This window comes from Scleropages formosus, chromosome 2, assembly GCF_900964775.1.
Source record: "Scleropages formosus chromosome 2, fSclFor1.1, whole genome shotgun sequence".
In the NCBI taxonomy this organism is placed as follows: domain Eukaryota; kingdom Metazoa; phylum Chordata; class Actinopteri; order Osteoglossiformes; family Osteoglossidae; genus Scleropages; species Scleropages formosus.
Window position 1 is genome coordinate 41,280,211 of NC_041807.1, and position 16,870 is coordinate 41,297,080.

The following is a 16,870-nucleotide window of genomic DNA, read 5'->3' on the forward strand; positions in this document are numbered from 1 at the left end:
CTCAATTCATTATTTAATGACCAACAAGTGGGTCTTCTCCACTGAAGACAGCAGCTGAGGGCAGCCCACTTCAGTAGCCTTCCTCCTTACAAATTAAAAGCCCACTTTCAGTTCATTTGTTCACTTGTTTACTAATTCAAGTACCTTCTTTCAGCGTTGCGTCCGGATTAGCCTCACAAGCTAACCGAGCCGCCTCCTGAGCACTACCGTCATAGCCATGCGGGCGAGAGTAAGTTCCTGATCACCAGGTAACACTAAGGACGATTTTTTACACAGTTAGTGACCAAGGAGAGCCGAGAGAGAAGCTGTTTTGAAGAATCGTGCACACACAGGTAGACCGTTTTACAACATGCCGCTACTAGAGGTCTCCAAATGACAAGGAACAAAAACAAAAAGACAAAGTAAAAGAAAACACACAAAAAGGCAGAGAGAGAGAGAGAAATGGGGGGGGGGGGGGTCCAGGAACTCCAACGCAAGTTTGAAGAGGGACTTAAGCCACAGGTCTACGTACAAGAGGAAAAACTGTCAAGAATCACAAAGATTAATAAGTGGTAACACTTTGTATGTTAGTGGAAAGATCACGTCCTCACGTGGAATGACACAGCTCTCATTTCTTCATCAAGCTCGAGCGTCTTCTCGCCAGCTTCGACCTGTATGTATGGGAGAACAACGTGCAGGACACGTAACTGACGTGTGCGGTGAACACAGTAAAATGAGGTGCGGTGCACATAAGGTGTTGCAGTCCCATGATGACTCAAAGGGAGGTGTCCCACACACGGGGCTCTTACTCTACCTTATAGTTCCGGCAAGCAGTGGGTTGAAGGCGTACAGCCAGTCGTTCATGTCCTTGTCGTTGTTGGCCTGTAGCAGGATCCCTCTGTGCTTCGTACACACAGCGAAGGTGTTGGGAGTCTGAAAGGGGCGAGGGGGCACACACGCACACACACAAACACAAGGGTGTGAGCTTAACCTCAAAGCATTCGGTACAAACGGAATTTGCCAGTATTTGAATCGATAACAGCATCCCCCTTGAATTCCATTCAACTTAAGTGAATCCATCCTTCCAAAGTAACACTTCACACAAACCAGCAGTGACTTCTGCCGTCTCCTTCCCATCAAGTGTGGTAAAACGGTGGCGTTCCTGCTCACGTTAGTAGCGTGCTCAAGGGCCACAGTGACTGAGCGCCTTTACAAACTGCACAGGAGGTGGTGAAGAAAACCCAGAGCAGATGTGGCGGGGGACGAGGAGAAGCACAGCTCACCTTGAGCATGGCCTGCTGATCTTCACTGTACTCCACCTGGGCTGTGGACAGGTTGAGCACACCCCTCTCCACGGGGTCCTTGTCGTTGTTGTAGATGAACACGTAGGGCCGGCGCACCACCACAAAGTGTTTCACCCATGAGTTGGAGCGTGGCTCCATAAAGTTCAAGTAGCCCTTTTTGGAGACCACGGACCTGCGGGGCGAGAAGAAGCGCAGTCCTCAGCCCTCCCTCGCATCACACACTTTTCCCCAAACACATGGGTCCCGAACCTGTGACCACTGTACACGGACTGGTGTGTTACCTATTCCTCTAATAAAAAAATTTACAAATCCCCACAAGCCACTTGAGACTAACGCCCCAATTACAGGTCACAGGTCAGGTAGTGTAAAAAGCTCAGATGAAGTTTTAACAAAAGTAATGTATAAAAGAGTAACATACTGTCAATATTAATTCTGAGACTGAGAATAAAAAAAACAAAAAAAAAAAAAAAAAAAAAAAGTTTCCACAAACTCCTGTTCGGTGCACATTGCAGATTCATCCATCCCATAAACGCTCATGTTTCTCATCCTATTACTGATCAGTGACACCAAGGGACACCAGACAGGGGCTGTAAACACGGAACATGTTGCTTCTACAAGAGCAAACTCATGTGCAACTTCAAGGAACAAAGTGCCCTCCCCATGACTGCAGCGTCCCTCATTAGACCCCAAACCCGGAGCTTTTCTCTGTCCAAGCTCTTGTTGCAGGACGGAGTCCACTGAGCTCCACACACAGACCTCAAACAACTTCAGCTCTTTCTCTGCATCATACACCTGAGGCACACGTGCAAATGCAGAGGAGGATGCGAGAAGCCGGGGGTCATACCCAGGCCTCATCTCCTCGATGTCAGGCACCAGGTTGAGGAACTCGTTCTTGCCGGCCCGCGCCAGGTAGGAGGTCTCCAGGGTGGGCACCATGGGGAAGTTCTCGTAGTCCGAGCAGGAAGGGCTGGAGGCGCGGGAGTTTGCCTCGGGGGTCCTCGAGGAAGGAGAGTGAAAAGCGGCTGTGGTGAGAGGTCTACAGAAAGCGACCACCAAGTGAAGCACTACAGTAGTACGGTACTATGAATACAAAATATACCAATTAATGTGTGTGACAACAGAGTTTACAGCAATGTTTACCAAGGGTGGGTTCTTTCTCCGCCAGCACCTGGAGACAGCGCCAGGTGTTACATCATGATTCATAATACTGTCAATGTGGGCAATGGCTTTCGACCACTCTCGCCATGGTGTGGCTTTGATCGGAGCAGAGAAACAACCCTCATGTGTCCAATGCTCCAATGAGAAGCTTGTGTGCGACAAAAGTGCCGCTGTGCCTTTAAAGAGACAAGTTCCCACAAGGCAGTGCAGGCAGAGCGCTGATACGACACCTGCAGGCTGCTGCTGAAGCATTTCGCTTCTAACGCAGCATCCGGTTCCGCAGCAGGACACAGCGACAGCGGATGTGTGAGTGCACAGCCTGTTGTTTCAAGCACATGGAGGCTTACTTCTGCTCTATGGAGCCACAGCGGGAGTCGGTCAGCGACGGGCAGGTGGAGGATGGGGTCAGCGTGGCACTGCTGAGGCTCGTGACAGAGGGGTCGCGACCCAAAGGAGAGATGTCCGAGAGCTTGTGCGGGAAAGGAAGTGTTATCTTGGGTCAAGCGCTTTGCCAATCAAAATGGGTGTTCAAACTAATACAGGACAGCAGGGGGGCACAGTGGTGAAGGAGCCCTTTCAAATCCCTACTGTCGTGGCCCTGGCCAAATAACTCCCAGTTCATACCTTACTTGCGTTTCAATGCACTCAGCCAACTGTAAGACAAGCTAAAGAGTACAAGAAGTGAACCCTGCAGATGCCAGGTAAGAGGCGAGGCGGTGCCTCACCTTGCAGTCACTGATGCTGTTGCACACCTGGCTGTACTCGGTGTTGAAGGTGTGAGTCAGCAGACGCAGACACTGCAAGAGAGCAGAGCAGCTCCTCAATCCGTCTAGTGAGCACAGCCACAAAAGCAGGAGCCTCCATCTGTCTCCATGGAAACGCCTGAGCAGGGTGTTCCTACGACTGACCCCCTTTGGAAAGACAGACTGCTCTGTGCTGCTCCTCAAGATGTCAAGTAAAAGCTCATTTTGGGAGGTGTGTTCTTATGCCTTTTTTCTAAATCTATCAAGAGATGGGGACTTTTCCCCCACACTTTGTTTTTGACTCCTGGCTAACGTCACCCCCACCCTCAACAAAACTCTCCAGCAGTCAGTGGACAGACCGGTAAATAAAACAGAGGCATTTCAGTGAGTCTTCCTCACCTTGGTGGCCAGCTCCTTCTCACGATCCACCAGGCTCTCAATGTCAGCTGAGTCATAGCCACTGCTCTCGCTGGGTGTGACGGCGCTCTCAAAGGTGCCGCTGGAGATCTGGGACGAGATGGACGTAGATGTGCTGAGGGAGCCGGAGCTCAGGCTGGGAGAGAGCACCTCGCTCAGGGACCTGGGCGCCGCATCACCCAGCTTCTCCCGCAGCAGCAGCAGGTGCCGTGTCTTCTCCACCTGCGGGAGCAGGAAGGGGCAAAGCGGTTAAACAACTAAGAGGCTCTAGGTCCAAAGAAATGTACCTGAAACCCCTTGTAGATTACAGTCTTATGTACTCTATCAACAAATATGGATTAAAACCATAAGCGAATGTGTATTTTAACAAGTGATAAAAATATTCACTGTATTTTGTTTAGCGAACTATGACTCAGCCACATCCCTGCTGCACTGTGTGTGTTGCGGCACAGCCCACCTCATGCAACTGCTCCAGTTTCTCCAGCTCCCACTGGTGCTCCAGGATGAGACTGTCCCCCCTGGGCCTCCATCCAGCCAGGTTCTCTTCGCCCCGCACGTAGGCAACCGACGTGTCCAGGACTTTTCTCCTCCGCCGCTGCATGCCTGATGCACGCACGCACGCACATACACAGCCCCCCCCCCCAAGTTAACACACCCCCCAGGACACCTGAGGTCACGTGTCCTGCATTTGTTTAAGAGCGCTCACCTGGACTTCCCGTGTCGGCCATCTTGCACAAGCTCAGCTCATAGATCCCTGTGACTCGGTTGCTGTAGGAAAGATGGAGCAAAACGTTTTGCGAATTGGACCACCGGTACCTTTATGATCATTGGCAACACGGCTGTTACAGACACCGTACCAGTCTGGGGTCTTGGAGTAACCACTCCCAAAGAGGTTCCTCAGGGAGCGCGGTGGTGAGATCTTAGCATCTCTGGAGTAGAAGACCATGCAGATGTCTTTGGTGATGATGGCTGGCTGGATGCAGTGGTCGAGCTGCGGAGCGGGACATTGGTGTGAGTGTGTGCACATGGCCCTCCAACACCAGGAAGCAAAAAGGAAGACAAGTGCTGCAATGCCAAGCTGACATGAACCAGGGCTTTAGGGAAGAAAAACTGCGGTGTGAAACTGGGAGTGGGAGTAAGAGAGGCTCACCTCCAGGTAGGCCGACAGGGTCATGTAGATCTTCTCACCATAAGGTGTGACCCGGTTAAGCAGGAGGGAGTTGTGCAGGGAGCTGTCCCACACTGCCTCAAACCGGTAGAATGTTCTGAGGAAAGGGAGGATGGGATGTGAGGAGAGGAGAGAAAAGGAGAGGCTGACCCCCACCCAGCCTGTGTGCGGTTCCTCCATCTGGTGGTCCAGGTGTGAACAGACATGTCATATACCCTGTGGCGTAGAGACCTCAGAGCTCGGACTGCCCAGCACTGCAGCCCAGTACAGCGCAAACAGAAAGATGGGTGTTTGGAGCCTTTTATTCAGGCACAGAGCCTGAACCACACTGAGCTGTGATGAGTGTGGTGACTCACTTCTGGTGGTTCTGCTTATGTTATCTGTTGCCTAGAACAATTCAAACCCAGGATCACCTTTGACTTTTTTCAACACTTCATTTTGGGGATGACACACAATCATAACTATTGATGAAAGGTAAAATACATACACAGACATTCACTAACTGAGCTTTTCTTTCTTTATATTTATTAAACATTAGCAGTATGGCCAAAGTGACGTTTTGCTACGTAATCCAACACAGATTACAGCACCAGACAGCACTACAGCTTCGTTGGTGGTGCGGCTCAGGTGTCCCCGGGTCCTGTCACAGGTACCCAGGTAGCAGGGCAGGGAGAGACAAGTGGTGATGGACTGCAGCAGTGACACAGCAGACTGATGTGGATAAACAGCAGCTGAACAACCCTGCCCGATCAATCAAAACCAGAGGGGAAGGAAAAATCCTTGTAAACACACATGAGCCTGTTCTGTCTCCGCTGAGGACACCAAGGACCCCCCGTGTCTGTGCCGTAACAACTCCTGGGTGCTGTCTACTGTCCTATCCAATGAGGTGTACAGTGTACTGCTCCTGAGTAAGCAGCGTGTTGATCAGTAACACCACTGTGCTGAGAAGGCAGGTTTCCCAGCATTCAGCTGTTGCACTGGACGGAAAAGCCCCACCCTCTAGCGAGGAATGACAATGCAGTCGGAAACGTGCTATATGGCTTTGGCCTCAGATGGCTTCCTGTGTCAGCAAGCGCAGCAAGATGGTGGCAGGGTCAGCAGAAATAGATACGACTGCCCAGAGATTGAGACAGAAATAGCGAGACGGCAAAGACAAATACGGGAGGTGGAGAGAGAGAAAGGTCATCTGGTGATACAGCGGTGCGTATTTGTGAATTTGTGCTTAAAACCCCAGGAGGTAAAGTGCTGCCCTTGTAAAGCGAACTTCACCTCAACTGCCTCTATGAGCTCCACAAATGGATAACACACCATAAACTGATGTGGGGAAAAATCTAATTGCTTATCTGACATCACATTTTGCATGTGTACTGTGTGAAATGACGGACACTAGAGGGGTCACAGCTTACGGTTCTCATTTTGACCCAGTTCTCATTTAAATAAAAAAAAAAAAAAAAAAAAAAAAACACAGGTACGAGGACCTTGTTATGTGCTGCACAGAATTTAAACATGACAGCAACAACGTACAGAAATAACTGAAAACTAAAGAGGAACGAAGAGACACAGCTACTGAGCTCTGATCCACACACTCCTGCTAGTGGTGACAATGTACACAAGTCACATAAAGTCCTTTCCTTAGAAAGCGCTTTATGTGCTCATTCTGCTGGTACCTAGCAATGTCTTTGTCAAGACACAGTCTGTGCGCAAGTGTCCATCAGCAGCAGTGAGGGGGAGGGAAAAAAGAAAAGCAGAAGCAGTCAACAAAAGAAGGGTTACAGTGCAGAAAAAAAGCAGAACAAAAAAGATAAACAAGGCAACGAGGACAACAAAGACGAAGACTATGCAGACACGGAGCACAGGACGCAACTCGCAGTGTTTGACGCTCTGCGCCACTTCCGTTTCTGTCCACCAGGTGTCTCCTGATGCCACAGGAACAGCCCCTTCCTCATCAATATGCTACTCAGCTTCCTCTGGTGTAACGGGTACCGCAGAAGAAAGGTATGCAGGAGGTGGAGGAGCAAAACACCGCAGAGCACTTGAGTGTTTGGACTGCTCTCGTACCAGAAGAGCCTCAATGTCTGATTGATGGCTGCAGAACAGAGGCCACGCAAGTGCTACATCTCGACAGTATGGGTCTGCGCTTCTCCGCGTGACGTGAGCCGCCCGCTATTGACAGACCATCTCTTCCATGGTATCTGTGGGCCGTTATCAACTGACCAGCGTACCTGTTGGAGTTGTGGGAGGACTTGATGTTCTTGGCTGAGATGATGTTGAGGGACAGGACCGCGTCGGCCGCACTCTCGTCCACCTCCGGGTTGCTCCTGATACGGCCTGTAGGAGAAGAGGAGTGTCAGAGATCAGGGGTATCATGAGAGGCCAGGCCGCGTTTTTGTGGTCACGCTGTTGGATGCAGGCCTTGGGCCACTCCAACCCTACCCAGGGGGTCCAGGAGAACGCTGACCCCATCGATCCAGCCCAACACCGTCCTCACTGAGCTGGAGTGTCTAGGAGACCCTGCAGGACTACAGAGCTGGGGTCTGACCCTAACCCTTGGGGGACAACTTACCAACCACCAGCTCCCGCACATCCTTCCAGTGGAGCTCACTGCCCTTCTCATGGATGAGGGTGACAGTGATCCTGCGCTGGATGCCCTGCAACCCACACACACACAGGTCAGTATGAGCAGCCACCAACAGAGTGACAAAATATGCCAGCACATGCCTGCCAGCATATGTGCTGCATGAGGTTTAAGGTGAGCTGGTTGGGACTGTACCTGGTGGAGGAGGAAGGTGCCCTGGCAGGGTTGTCCTCCACTGTGGTCCACCACTGCTGGAATGTACCTGAGGAGGAGGAGCCACACCCCAGTGAGGAATGACATGAAAGCCTTAACAACTGCCAAAACCTCACAGATGGCCAGGAGAACATCTGGAGGACAGGACCTCAGTCCTGCCCCCTCAGCCCAACCCGATGTGATGCAGTACTCACTCTCCCGTTGGCTCCAGCTCGCTGATCTCGAACCACACCAGCAGGTCGTACTTGCTCACGCACTGTCCCAGGTTTGACTTGGTAATGGTGTTCAGCTTGGTGGCCGGCACTGTGGAGACAAAGTCACCTCCGATGAGTCAACAGAGGGCACTGGGAATCCCCACTCCACACACACAGGAAGCCGCCCATTAACAAAACACACAAACTTATCAAACTGGACACTCTCTACTAATCAGTTTAAACAATCAAACACCATCTTATCAAATTCTGCTGTGACTCGACAGATTAATGGAGTGAAAATGCCAGTCGATTGCTGCACCCGTGTGGTTACGCCACGTTTTAACAAGTCTGAGGAGCTCTCAGACCAGAGTGGTATGGAAACCCCTCGCAGGTGTTCTCTACAGGCAGCTGATGGTCCGAGTCAATGCTCTCTGCTCACAGTTTTCATATTTGCATTTACACATCAGTTACTCTCATTTTATACAGTTGTGTCACCTGATTCTAAGTGGGTAATCATACTATCCATTGCAATGATGAGACAGACAAAAACAGGCAGATGGACACTTTTTCCCCTTCCTGTGAGTCTACAGAACTCAATCCCTCAGTCGCACCATGAAAACCGACTGCTGAAGGATGACGAAAAGAAGTGGGAATGAAATTAACACCAGACATTACGCATAGTGACTGCAATCACATTCGCACGTGTGCATGCACACACACATTATTAGATGGTGTCTTTGATGGGGGCACTACCATGCCACTCCAGGATTAAAGAAGGGGTTAAATAAGGGATTACCCAGGGGATTAACTATCAGGCCATTAATCCAAAACAATTCTATGGAGGTAAATAGTTAATGTAGATAAAACACAACCGGAGTTCTGCCCTACGACAGTAACGCACTGTGTTTTCTGTAAATGTACATCATTCCATAAAAGTGGTATGTATTCGACAGAGGAGAGTGGTGTTTCTATGAACGTTAATCCTGCCTGAACAAGACTCTGCTCACGATAGCGAATTTATCGCCGAGGTCCATGTGCATGGGAGCTGCATACCTGTACGACATGCGTGGAGACGCAAGGTAAATGTTATGTAGTACTTCAGTGATTTAACTGCACAGTACAGTAGATCAGACAAGACCATATGGGAGGGCAGGCAGATAGAGCTACACTACGCCAAGATGCACAGCTATGCTACTGCTACCAACGTGCCCGGGACACCAACCATGGTGTCGGGGGACGGTCTGGACCGGGCCCGTGGGCACAGGCAGAAAGGGGAACCGCGAAAGCTGGTCTGCGCCGTCCTCCAGGTTGGCCATGGCTGTGGACGCCAGGGCGTTGGCGTGCTCCGAGAGCGCGTCCAGCACCTGGCCATGCACGTAGCCACTCATAAGGTACTTGATCAGCTCAATCTTTCGGGCATGGTCTGAAAGGGGGTGGGCGTGGTGCCAGGGAGGAGGGGCGTGGTTACAAGGGGGTGATATGAGGCATACGAGGAGGAGTGCGGTTAGCAGAGGGAGAACGGTGGTGATCAGGAAGCGTGCCGGATGAGAGCAAGGTGAACAGAAAATGGGAAAAAGGGAAAGAAAAAAAAAAAAGGAAAAATGAGGCATGCAAGAACATTACCCATCATTCAAATGACAATTCAAATGTCAATGGGTTTCATCCAGCACTGCAGGGTTAATAATAGAAGGCAAAAATAATTAAAAAAAAAAAAAAAAAAATATATAGAGGATGAAAAATAAACATGGCAGGAGAAAGATGTCAGGACATTCCAGGCAGCCATGAGTCATGATGGGCATCAGTTTTCTTTTGAGCAGACGGGTAGGTGCTGTCAGCATTATCAATGGTGTATCAGTGCTGTGCATCAACGCAGCGTTTCTACACGAGCCCTTACACTGTAAACTCCACTGGACACTGCAGTCACTAAGTTCCAATCATAGGCAAACACCGTAATTTTTGCTTAATTATTGAGTCTTTTATTCAAGTCCACATTGCCAGCTCACATCTCCGTAAGTGATACTGTGTCTGGAGTACCCACAGCCTCGGTTTACACTTATTCCAATACTGATTTTGACGGCATCAGAAACATACGTACACAGGCATTTAGCAGCATTTGCAGAAACAAAAATGAATAATGACACAAGTGATCTGCTGGACCTGATATATTTGGTGAACCTGTGAGGCAAAGGCAAAGAGGGGGTCATTTATATGTGCAATGTCCCTACCTGGCTTTGAGAGAGGCATGGGTGGGGGGTAATACTTCCTAGAAGGCTGAGGAGCACTGAGGACAGAGCATAGAGACACACTTAAGCCCATGGGAGGAAATCGCACCCATGACCAGATAAAATACAAGGAATGACAAAAGAAAAGGCGGGGCAGATGGCACACCTGATCTGCTCCTGGCCATGCAGATGTAGGGGGTGCTGCTGGTAGTGTCCAAAGACCTCAAATACAATAGGTTTTGTCTTGATGTACTCAATGAATGACTCCGTCACCTCAACGGCGACCTAAGGAGGTGTTGAGAGCAGAGAGGACAACGAGTCAGTGACAAAGGCTGAAGACTGACACATCGTGGCACACAGTTCCAATACCATTCACATCACTATGTACCAATAAGGCACCTTCACCTATTGCACAGAGCTGGAGGTAAAATAAATTGAAGTACCACCTACAAAACATAAGACCGAGGCTCCTGCCCCTCCTGTAAAAAGAAAGAGCGAAGGACGAGGACTAAAGGACAGGAAGTGAAAGGCACGGGTCGGACTGGAGGAGGGGGCTCAAGCGACAGATAACGTCACCGCTCAGCTCCCGTCACTCACGTTCTGCACATGGTAGAAGCCCAGCGGAGTCCCTTTTCCAGTATTCTTCAGGGGCTCTGTAGAGAAGGCCTCGTCATGGCGATGGAGGAAGCTGTCCAAAAATGATCCCGAGGAGAGTCATTGCACCACGGTCTTTTTACACATCCCAGGAAGGCTGCCCAGTATAGGCCTTTTCTAGAAGTCTTAAACACTAATTGGTACAAACACTACCAACATTTAAAGAACAAAGTGCTGAATTCACGTATATGCTGCGTGTAAGTTATTAATTTTGTACGAGAGAGCAGATGATAAACGGATTTTGAAAGTGACACCTTCTGTCGCACCTTCTGGGGAAAAAACAAATCCAACTTTGCAGAGTGTGGCAAGGCGAATACAGACAACTCTCTCAAATTGTATCTCTACTAAGTGTTAAAAGAACCTTCCCTTCACCTGTTATCACTTGAGTCCACTTGGCAAGAGGGATGAATTAAATTTGCTTTGAAGTCATGTAAAAGTGATGGGCAAATACAATGAAGTGTGGTGACGTTCAACTTGGGAGCCAAAGCCAGCAGTGGTGCAGAGTCGCAGGGGGGACTCACTTGAACTGGCAGAAGATGTCCGCGTACTCGAGAGGGATGCCGCTGGCCTGGAGGACGGTGACACGGAAAGTGAAGACACTACCCAGCTCCAAGTGGCCGGCAGGCCTCTCCGACAGTCCCAGCTTGGCCTCAGTGTTGCCCAGTTTCAGATCTGAACACAGTGCAGAGGCCGAGCCCAGGTCACAACTTTGGTGCATCTGTAGAGTCTTTCGAATGCTCTTAACTGCGAAACCACCTGCTGTCACAACATTCTTCCAATACACTTATGTATGAAGCCAGACCTCAAATTTACCTATGAACGTGTAAAATTTACACAAGTCTAAAGGGCTTGAGCCCTGAGAAGGTCACTCCATATGACCTTTTTAGATGTGGTCCCTTTAAAAAAGCTGAGTAAGTACCTAGGGCATTGTGTGAGAAGAATGAATCGGCTCAAGTTTGTTACAATGGGATCACTGGTCTCTTTCTAGTGGCCCCAAAAGGCACATCTGCCCCACTTCTGAAGACATGTTTCACAACCTCCCCAAACAACAGGCCCATCTGTGTCATCTGCATGCAGTGCTGATAGCATCTCTGTGCCGTGAATGGAAGAACGTGCTCAGCAACAGCTGCTGCCAACGCCACTCCCACAGCCCGTCCTACCCATGTCGTTCATCCTGTTCATCTCCTCCGAAGGCGTGATGACCTCCGAACTTTGACCTTGGCCTTCCACAATGCGCAGTTCCTCCAGTGAGAGGCCCGAGCGGGTCAATGCTATGGTGGAGCAGTCACTCTGAAAGGGGAGAGGGGGGGGGGGAAAAAAAAAAAATGCGATTACTGTGAGGACGGAGCAGTGCACAGCAGTCAGTCAGTGACAAATGTCTCAAGTGTCAAGAACTTTCCAAGGAAAAGAGAATTTCCCCCCCTTTTTTTCCCCCCCATTGAGTACCAGCTGCCAGGAAAAAATCCACACCCCTTTTGGAATCTCCTGGATTTGAACAGTCAATGTCACTGATGGAAAAGTGTGTGAACTCATGTTTACTAACTAGTGGAAGCTGCTGATCACACCTGTGCAGCAACTATGTCTTTTGGCCCATTCTTCGACATAGAACTATCAGTTCATGTGTATTTTTGGCTTGTCTTGTACTACAACACACCACAGTGTGCAGTCAAGTACAGAATTTCTTTTGTTCTAGCCACTGGCTGATTTACCCGTGTTCTGGATCATTCTCATGCTGCATGATCCAACTCCTTTTGAGTTTTACATATCAGACAGCCAGCCTCACATTCTGCTGTGTTACTGTACATGGTTCAGCAGGTAAAGGAGCATTTACTTGTTTTTAGGTGTTTACCATTATGCTTTCGACCCTCTCTGAACTCAAGCCCACCTTTTTGAAGTACTCGTCGTCAAAGGAGATCTTGGCTGTGCCGGATTGCCGAACCCCAGAGCCATAATCCGGAGCTTCTTCGTCAGCTAGAGAGCAAGGGGAAAATTAAAACATGCTGGAGGCCAACCGGCCGGCCCCACACGTGCCCAACGGACCTTCTCCCAGCATGAGTCAACCTAACTGTGCAGTGCCTGCTGGAGGTGCCAATTAAAGGTAGAACAGGCAGTATCCACCCAGCAGCTCAGAGGGGTGGTTTGACACCTGTGACCCCTCGCCCATCAAGGCCACTTCATGTTCTGTATTGTTAGTGGTATATGCAGTGTTCTCACAAGGTAATTGAGGGTCACACTGGGCTCAGCTCAACAGATCCTTGCATAGAGGCATTTTTATCACTCTGTCTTGTAGGAATGCGTAACAACGGTACTTATTAGAAGTGTTATGACATTTATTTAGCCTTAACTTTTCTCTAAAGAGGCTTACAGTGATTTACCCACACAAAGTGGGTTATTTTCTTTTTATTGATTTATTGTCCTAATTTTGATGATAAATATTAATTTGGCAACTGCTTTGCCTCAGCCTAAACCAAACAGATAAATAACAAAAAGAGTAATAAAAGCCTATTACTACACATCGTTTCAAATTCGTATGATTGATATTTACTCAATCCACCAATTAAACCTGGGCCCTGCTGTTCTATATAATCTGAATGTTAAATTATACATATGCACATACAAGAGTCATCTGATAAGAGGGGAGGGAGCTGAAATGAGGTAAAAAGGGAGCTGCACCCACCTGCAATGGCCTGGACCGCCACCCGCAGCATGCCTTGCACCTCCCCCTTCTCGGTCACTATGGCAACGCGGTGCACCAGGGGCACAGGATACAGCAGGTTGCTGAGGTACACAAAGGCCCTGGGCGGAGGGGACAAAGCAAGGTAGCAGTCATGCCGAGAGCCACGCCACACTCTGTAACCTCTTCTCTCACACTTTGGACCCTCAGCCTACACACATCTACTGTTCTTCGCAAAGCAACCACAGGAAAGGTAACAGAGTCTATGACGGCATGCGGTCCCACGGGAGGATTCAAACGACACGGCGGGGAGCCGTGTGAATGCAGGAAAGGCCAAACTCATTAGCATTAATCCCTCCGTTGCCTGCATTAGCCGCACTCATTAATAGGTTGCTATAAACAATGCTTCATTGTGAAAAATATCCTCATTCGATGCTTTTGTCATCTACAGGCAGTTCAACAACAATTAACGAAGCTGTATGTGTGAAAACAGACTAACTGTACATCACATTTTTAAAATTCATTTCTCAGTACAAAAAAAAAAAAAAAAAAAAAAAAAAAGACAAACCAAAAACACAAGATAAAAAAACTAATAATGTGGAAGCACAACAGTTCACCGTGTTAACACAAAGAAACTGTACATGAAAAGACACATGAACAACGAATGAAGGATGTTAGACCAGTGCCTGTCCAGTTTGTGAGAGACCACCAGAGCACCATACTGCTCTCTGCACATCAGCAATTCACACCGCTCTGTACTGTGCGGGACAGGGGGCTGTGTTCACAGATGTGTGTCTCACTCGAACCGCAGCATTTGGGAGGTTAAGGTGCAGGTTGAACACACACCGACCTCTGTAGTGAGGCTGGAGTCAGATGACACATCTGAGCATCTTTCCTTCGGAACTTGTACCAAACTGAACAGGCACAGGAATCAAATCCACATCAAACTACACAATCAGTTTTAGAAACAAATCGTCTCGCTAAGGAAATGCAACTCAACTCAAATGAAATTTAAAGAACACAAAAGAAAAAATGAACATGGCTCATGAGCAGCAAACACACTTGACACAAATGAGTGGTGTTAAAGCGCAAAACAGCACTCATGGTGGTTAAAGGGGCAGGGTGCACTGGCCCGCCCTGAGCACTAAGGGTGCCTTCACTGCAGACAGAGGGAGGTCACGGGGGCTGGCTCAAACCCTGGAACCTGCGATGCGGAACCTAACATCACCAGCATGGGGATGTGACACTTGTGTTGGGTGAGTGACGCTTCTGCATCACATCTAGACACGATCTGCCAAAGCTGGCCTCGACTTTGCTGCTCCTTCCAGAGAGCCTCCCGCTCATGGGCGGAGGAATAAAGCTGGTTAATACTGCAGAGTACATGCTTCTCAAGTTTCATGGCTCAATCAACAGACGTTCTTGTAATTCCATCGCAGCAGCTTTAGCCACCAGCACCAGCTCCAGTGTCAAACTGAGGTCCCCAAGAGCCAGCCCCTCATTTGCACCCAGCTCCTGATCAGTCAGCAGCCTTCACCAACCTTCCCACCAGGATGAACCAGGGGGAGCGGTCATAAAATGGGTCCTGGCCGTCGCCGAAGATATCGGAGCCCTCCTCAGTCCCGGCATCAGAGCTGGTATCATCCACGAAGGCCTCGTCGTCCAACAGGTCCTCCATCTCGCTCTGCCGCTCATCCGCCAGCTCCGTAACATCCGAGTCGGCCGTGGAGAAGGTGGGCGAGGGAGTGCGGTCCGTGAGGTGCTCGTTCACGCAGCCATGGAAGATGGGAGAGCTGGGAGGGCAGGGAAGAGCAAACGAGGGCAAGGGAATTTGGAGGCGGAGCCACAGGAGGGCACAATCAGTGATCATTGGGGAACCGGGGCTGCTTGGCTGGTGATTCAACCCGTCCATCCTGAGCGCAGGACACAGTTAAACCATCATCAGTTACACTGGTAAGAACCCTGTTGTTTTCTCCCCCCAGGGAATATGGAAAAATCCTGAGTGAACAGAGAAACAGCAGCAGCAACAACACTGGAGTTATTTACTCTAGGAATAGCCCGCCCATCCTTGCCACTGGGTGAACCATTTTGTCAAACTTCAAAATGGCGTAACATTTTACCCAAAACATGTATTTTCATGAATCTGTTACAGAATCCCGAGAGAAACCCCCCCCCCTCCCCACAGACATAGACAGTGATGAGCAGGAACTGGGTCTGTGATGACCACCAATGAACATTCAAACATGAAAATGACAACAAATTAAAAGAGAAACAAGATTACACATGTAAAACAAAGCGCATAAACATAAAAAAAGAAATACATCAGTGGATTTAGAATAAATTCAAATCAAAGAGACAAAAAAAATTACAAGAAAGGAAAAACCTAGAAACAAGTACATGAAAAACCTGCATAAAAACATGAGCAGCACACAGATAACAGAGATGATAAACAATGAGCGGCAGCAGGTGGTCAAAATGAAAATAATGGGTACCAGTGAACTCAGGAGCCACATGGTGGCGCTACTCTTAATGCCTCAGACGTGCTCTCAGGCTGATCTAACCCAGCAACTCCATCTCCAGGACGACATGTTAACGAGTCAGTAACATGGTAAGAAGTCAGCTATAATGATGAAGCTCTCACACCTCATTTGTAAGATCTTATGACGAGAACAACAAGACATAAGTGAAATTCGGAAAGGGGAACAAGAGAGGTGTGTGGGTGGAGCTTGGACGTACCTGCCCACCAGCTTGAACCAGTGGAAGCGGTCATAGAAGGGGTCGCTGCCTGTGAGGGTCCCCTCTCCTTCCTCCTGGTTGGAGGAGGCCATCTCCCCGGCACGGTCGTACATCTCACGCATCTGGCCCAGCCGCTGCCTGCTGGGGACACAGAGGCCATTGGAGTCCCTGAGTGGCACCACCACTGCCACCCCCCCCCTTCTTTACTGTTCTCTCATACACTTCAAAATGCCTTTACACTTTCAACTCCAGCACACATCTGCACTGCTGGCAAAGTTGAGCTTCTAACAGCAAAGGGTTGGTCCCATGTTTAATTTTTCCTGTACAATCTCCATAAAACAAGGATCACACTGCTGAATTGCTAGATGAAAAGAATAATATTACAGCTTGCAGAGTCTTAACATATTTAGAACCTGCTTCCAGTTCCACAGTAATTTCACTTAATTGAATTTCAGTGCAGCTGCAGCCACAAACGTGTAACTTTCACTCACTGTAACTGCGAAACGACACTGTTAGTCATGTGACCACGTTTGACACATCTTGCGCACCCCAAGCCAGCCCTTCAGCCCCACCCACTTGAGTTTCTCTAAGGACCAGTAGTGTGTTGCTCCATTCTTCAGGTCCTGCACCTCCACAGCCACCACAGTGCGGGGGAACTGCCTCGGGGAACGCTCCTTCTCCGGCTCGGGGGGCAGAAGCTCCGGGGGCAGCGGGGAGTACAGCGTATCCGTCAGCAGCACAAACTGGAACTGGACCTTGGACAGCAAGCGTGAAACGAGTCAGCATCTTTGGAAAGAAGCATCTACCACCTCAGTAAATGTAAGGAGCTCCCAGAG

At 49.3% G+C, this 16,870-nt stretch overlaps 1 protein-coding gene across 14 annotated transcripts in view; it reads right to left on the reverse strand.

Annotated features, from left to right (window-relative positions):
- Window positions 1-434: 434 nt before the first annotated feature.
- Window positions 435-16,870, reverse strand: part of kif1b (kinesin family member 1B) — a 64,509-nt gene continuing 48,073 nt past the window's right edge. For 6 of the 14 annotated variants that reach the window (XM_029247760.1, XM_029247766.1, XM_018733919.2 and 3 more), the window contains 26 exons: window positions 16,611-16,789; window positions 16,035-16,175; window positions 14,840-15,091; window positions 13,305-13,423; window positions 12,513-12,598; window positions 11,788-11,917; window positions 11,149-11,299; window positions 10,571-10,661; window positions 10,140-10,258; window positions 9,977-10,032; window positions 7,752-7,860; window positions 7,540-7,606; window positions 7,333-7,417; window positions 6,992-7,097; window positions 6,437-6,463; window positions 4,752-4,866; window positions 4,459-4,592; window positions 4,308-4,369; window positions 4,059-4,204; window positions 3,584-3,823; window positions 3,167-3,238; window positions 2,789-2,910; window positions 2,128-2,280; window positions 1,263-1,455; window positions 794-912; window positions 435-650 (listed from right to left, as the gene is read on the reverse strand). In XM_029247760.1, the coding sequence (XP_029103593.1) occupies window positions 608-650; window positions 794-912; window positions 1,263-1,455; window positions 2,128-2,280; window positions 2,789-2,910; window positions 3,167-3,238; window positions 3,584-3,823; window positions 4,059-4,204; window positions 4,308-4,369; window positions 4,459-4,592; window positions 4,752-4,866; window positions 6,437-6,463; window positions 6,992-7,097; window positions 7,333-7,417; window positions 7,540-7,606; window positions 7,752-7,860; window positions 9,977-10,032; window positions 10,140-10,258; window positions 10,571-10,661; window positions 11,149-11,299; window positions 11,788-11,917; window positions 12,513-12,598; window positions 13,305-13,423; window positions 14,840-15,091; window positions 16,035-16,175; window positions 16,611-16,789 (3,117 nt within the window). In that variant the 3' untranslated portion in view covers window positions 435-607. Of the gene's footprint in view, window positions 651-789; window positions 913-1,262; window positions 1,456-2,127; window positions 2,281-2,788; window positions 2,911-3,166; window positions 3,239-3,583; window positions 3,824-4,058; window positions 4,205-4,307; window positions 4,370-4,458; window positions 4,593-4,751; window positions 4,867-6,436; window positions 6,464-6,991; window positions 7,098-7,332; window positions 7,418-7,539; window positions 7,607-7,751; window positions 7,861-9,976; window positions 10,033-10,139; window positions 10,259-10,570; window positions 10,662-11,148; window positions 11,300-11,787; window positions 11,918-12,512; window positions 12,599-13,304; window positions 13,424-14,839; window positions 15,092-16,034; window positions 16,176-16,610; window positions 16,790-16,870 lie in introns of those variants that run through there. The other 8 variants (XM_029247785.1, XM_018733920.2, XM_018733922.2 and 5 more) reach the window with 5 other exon arrangements.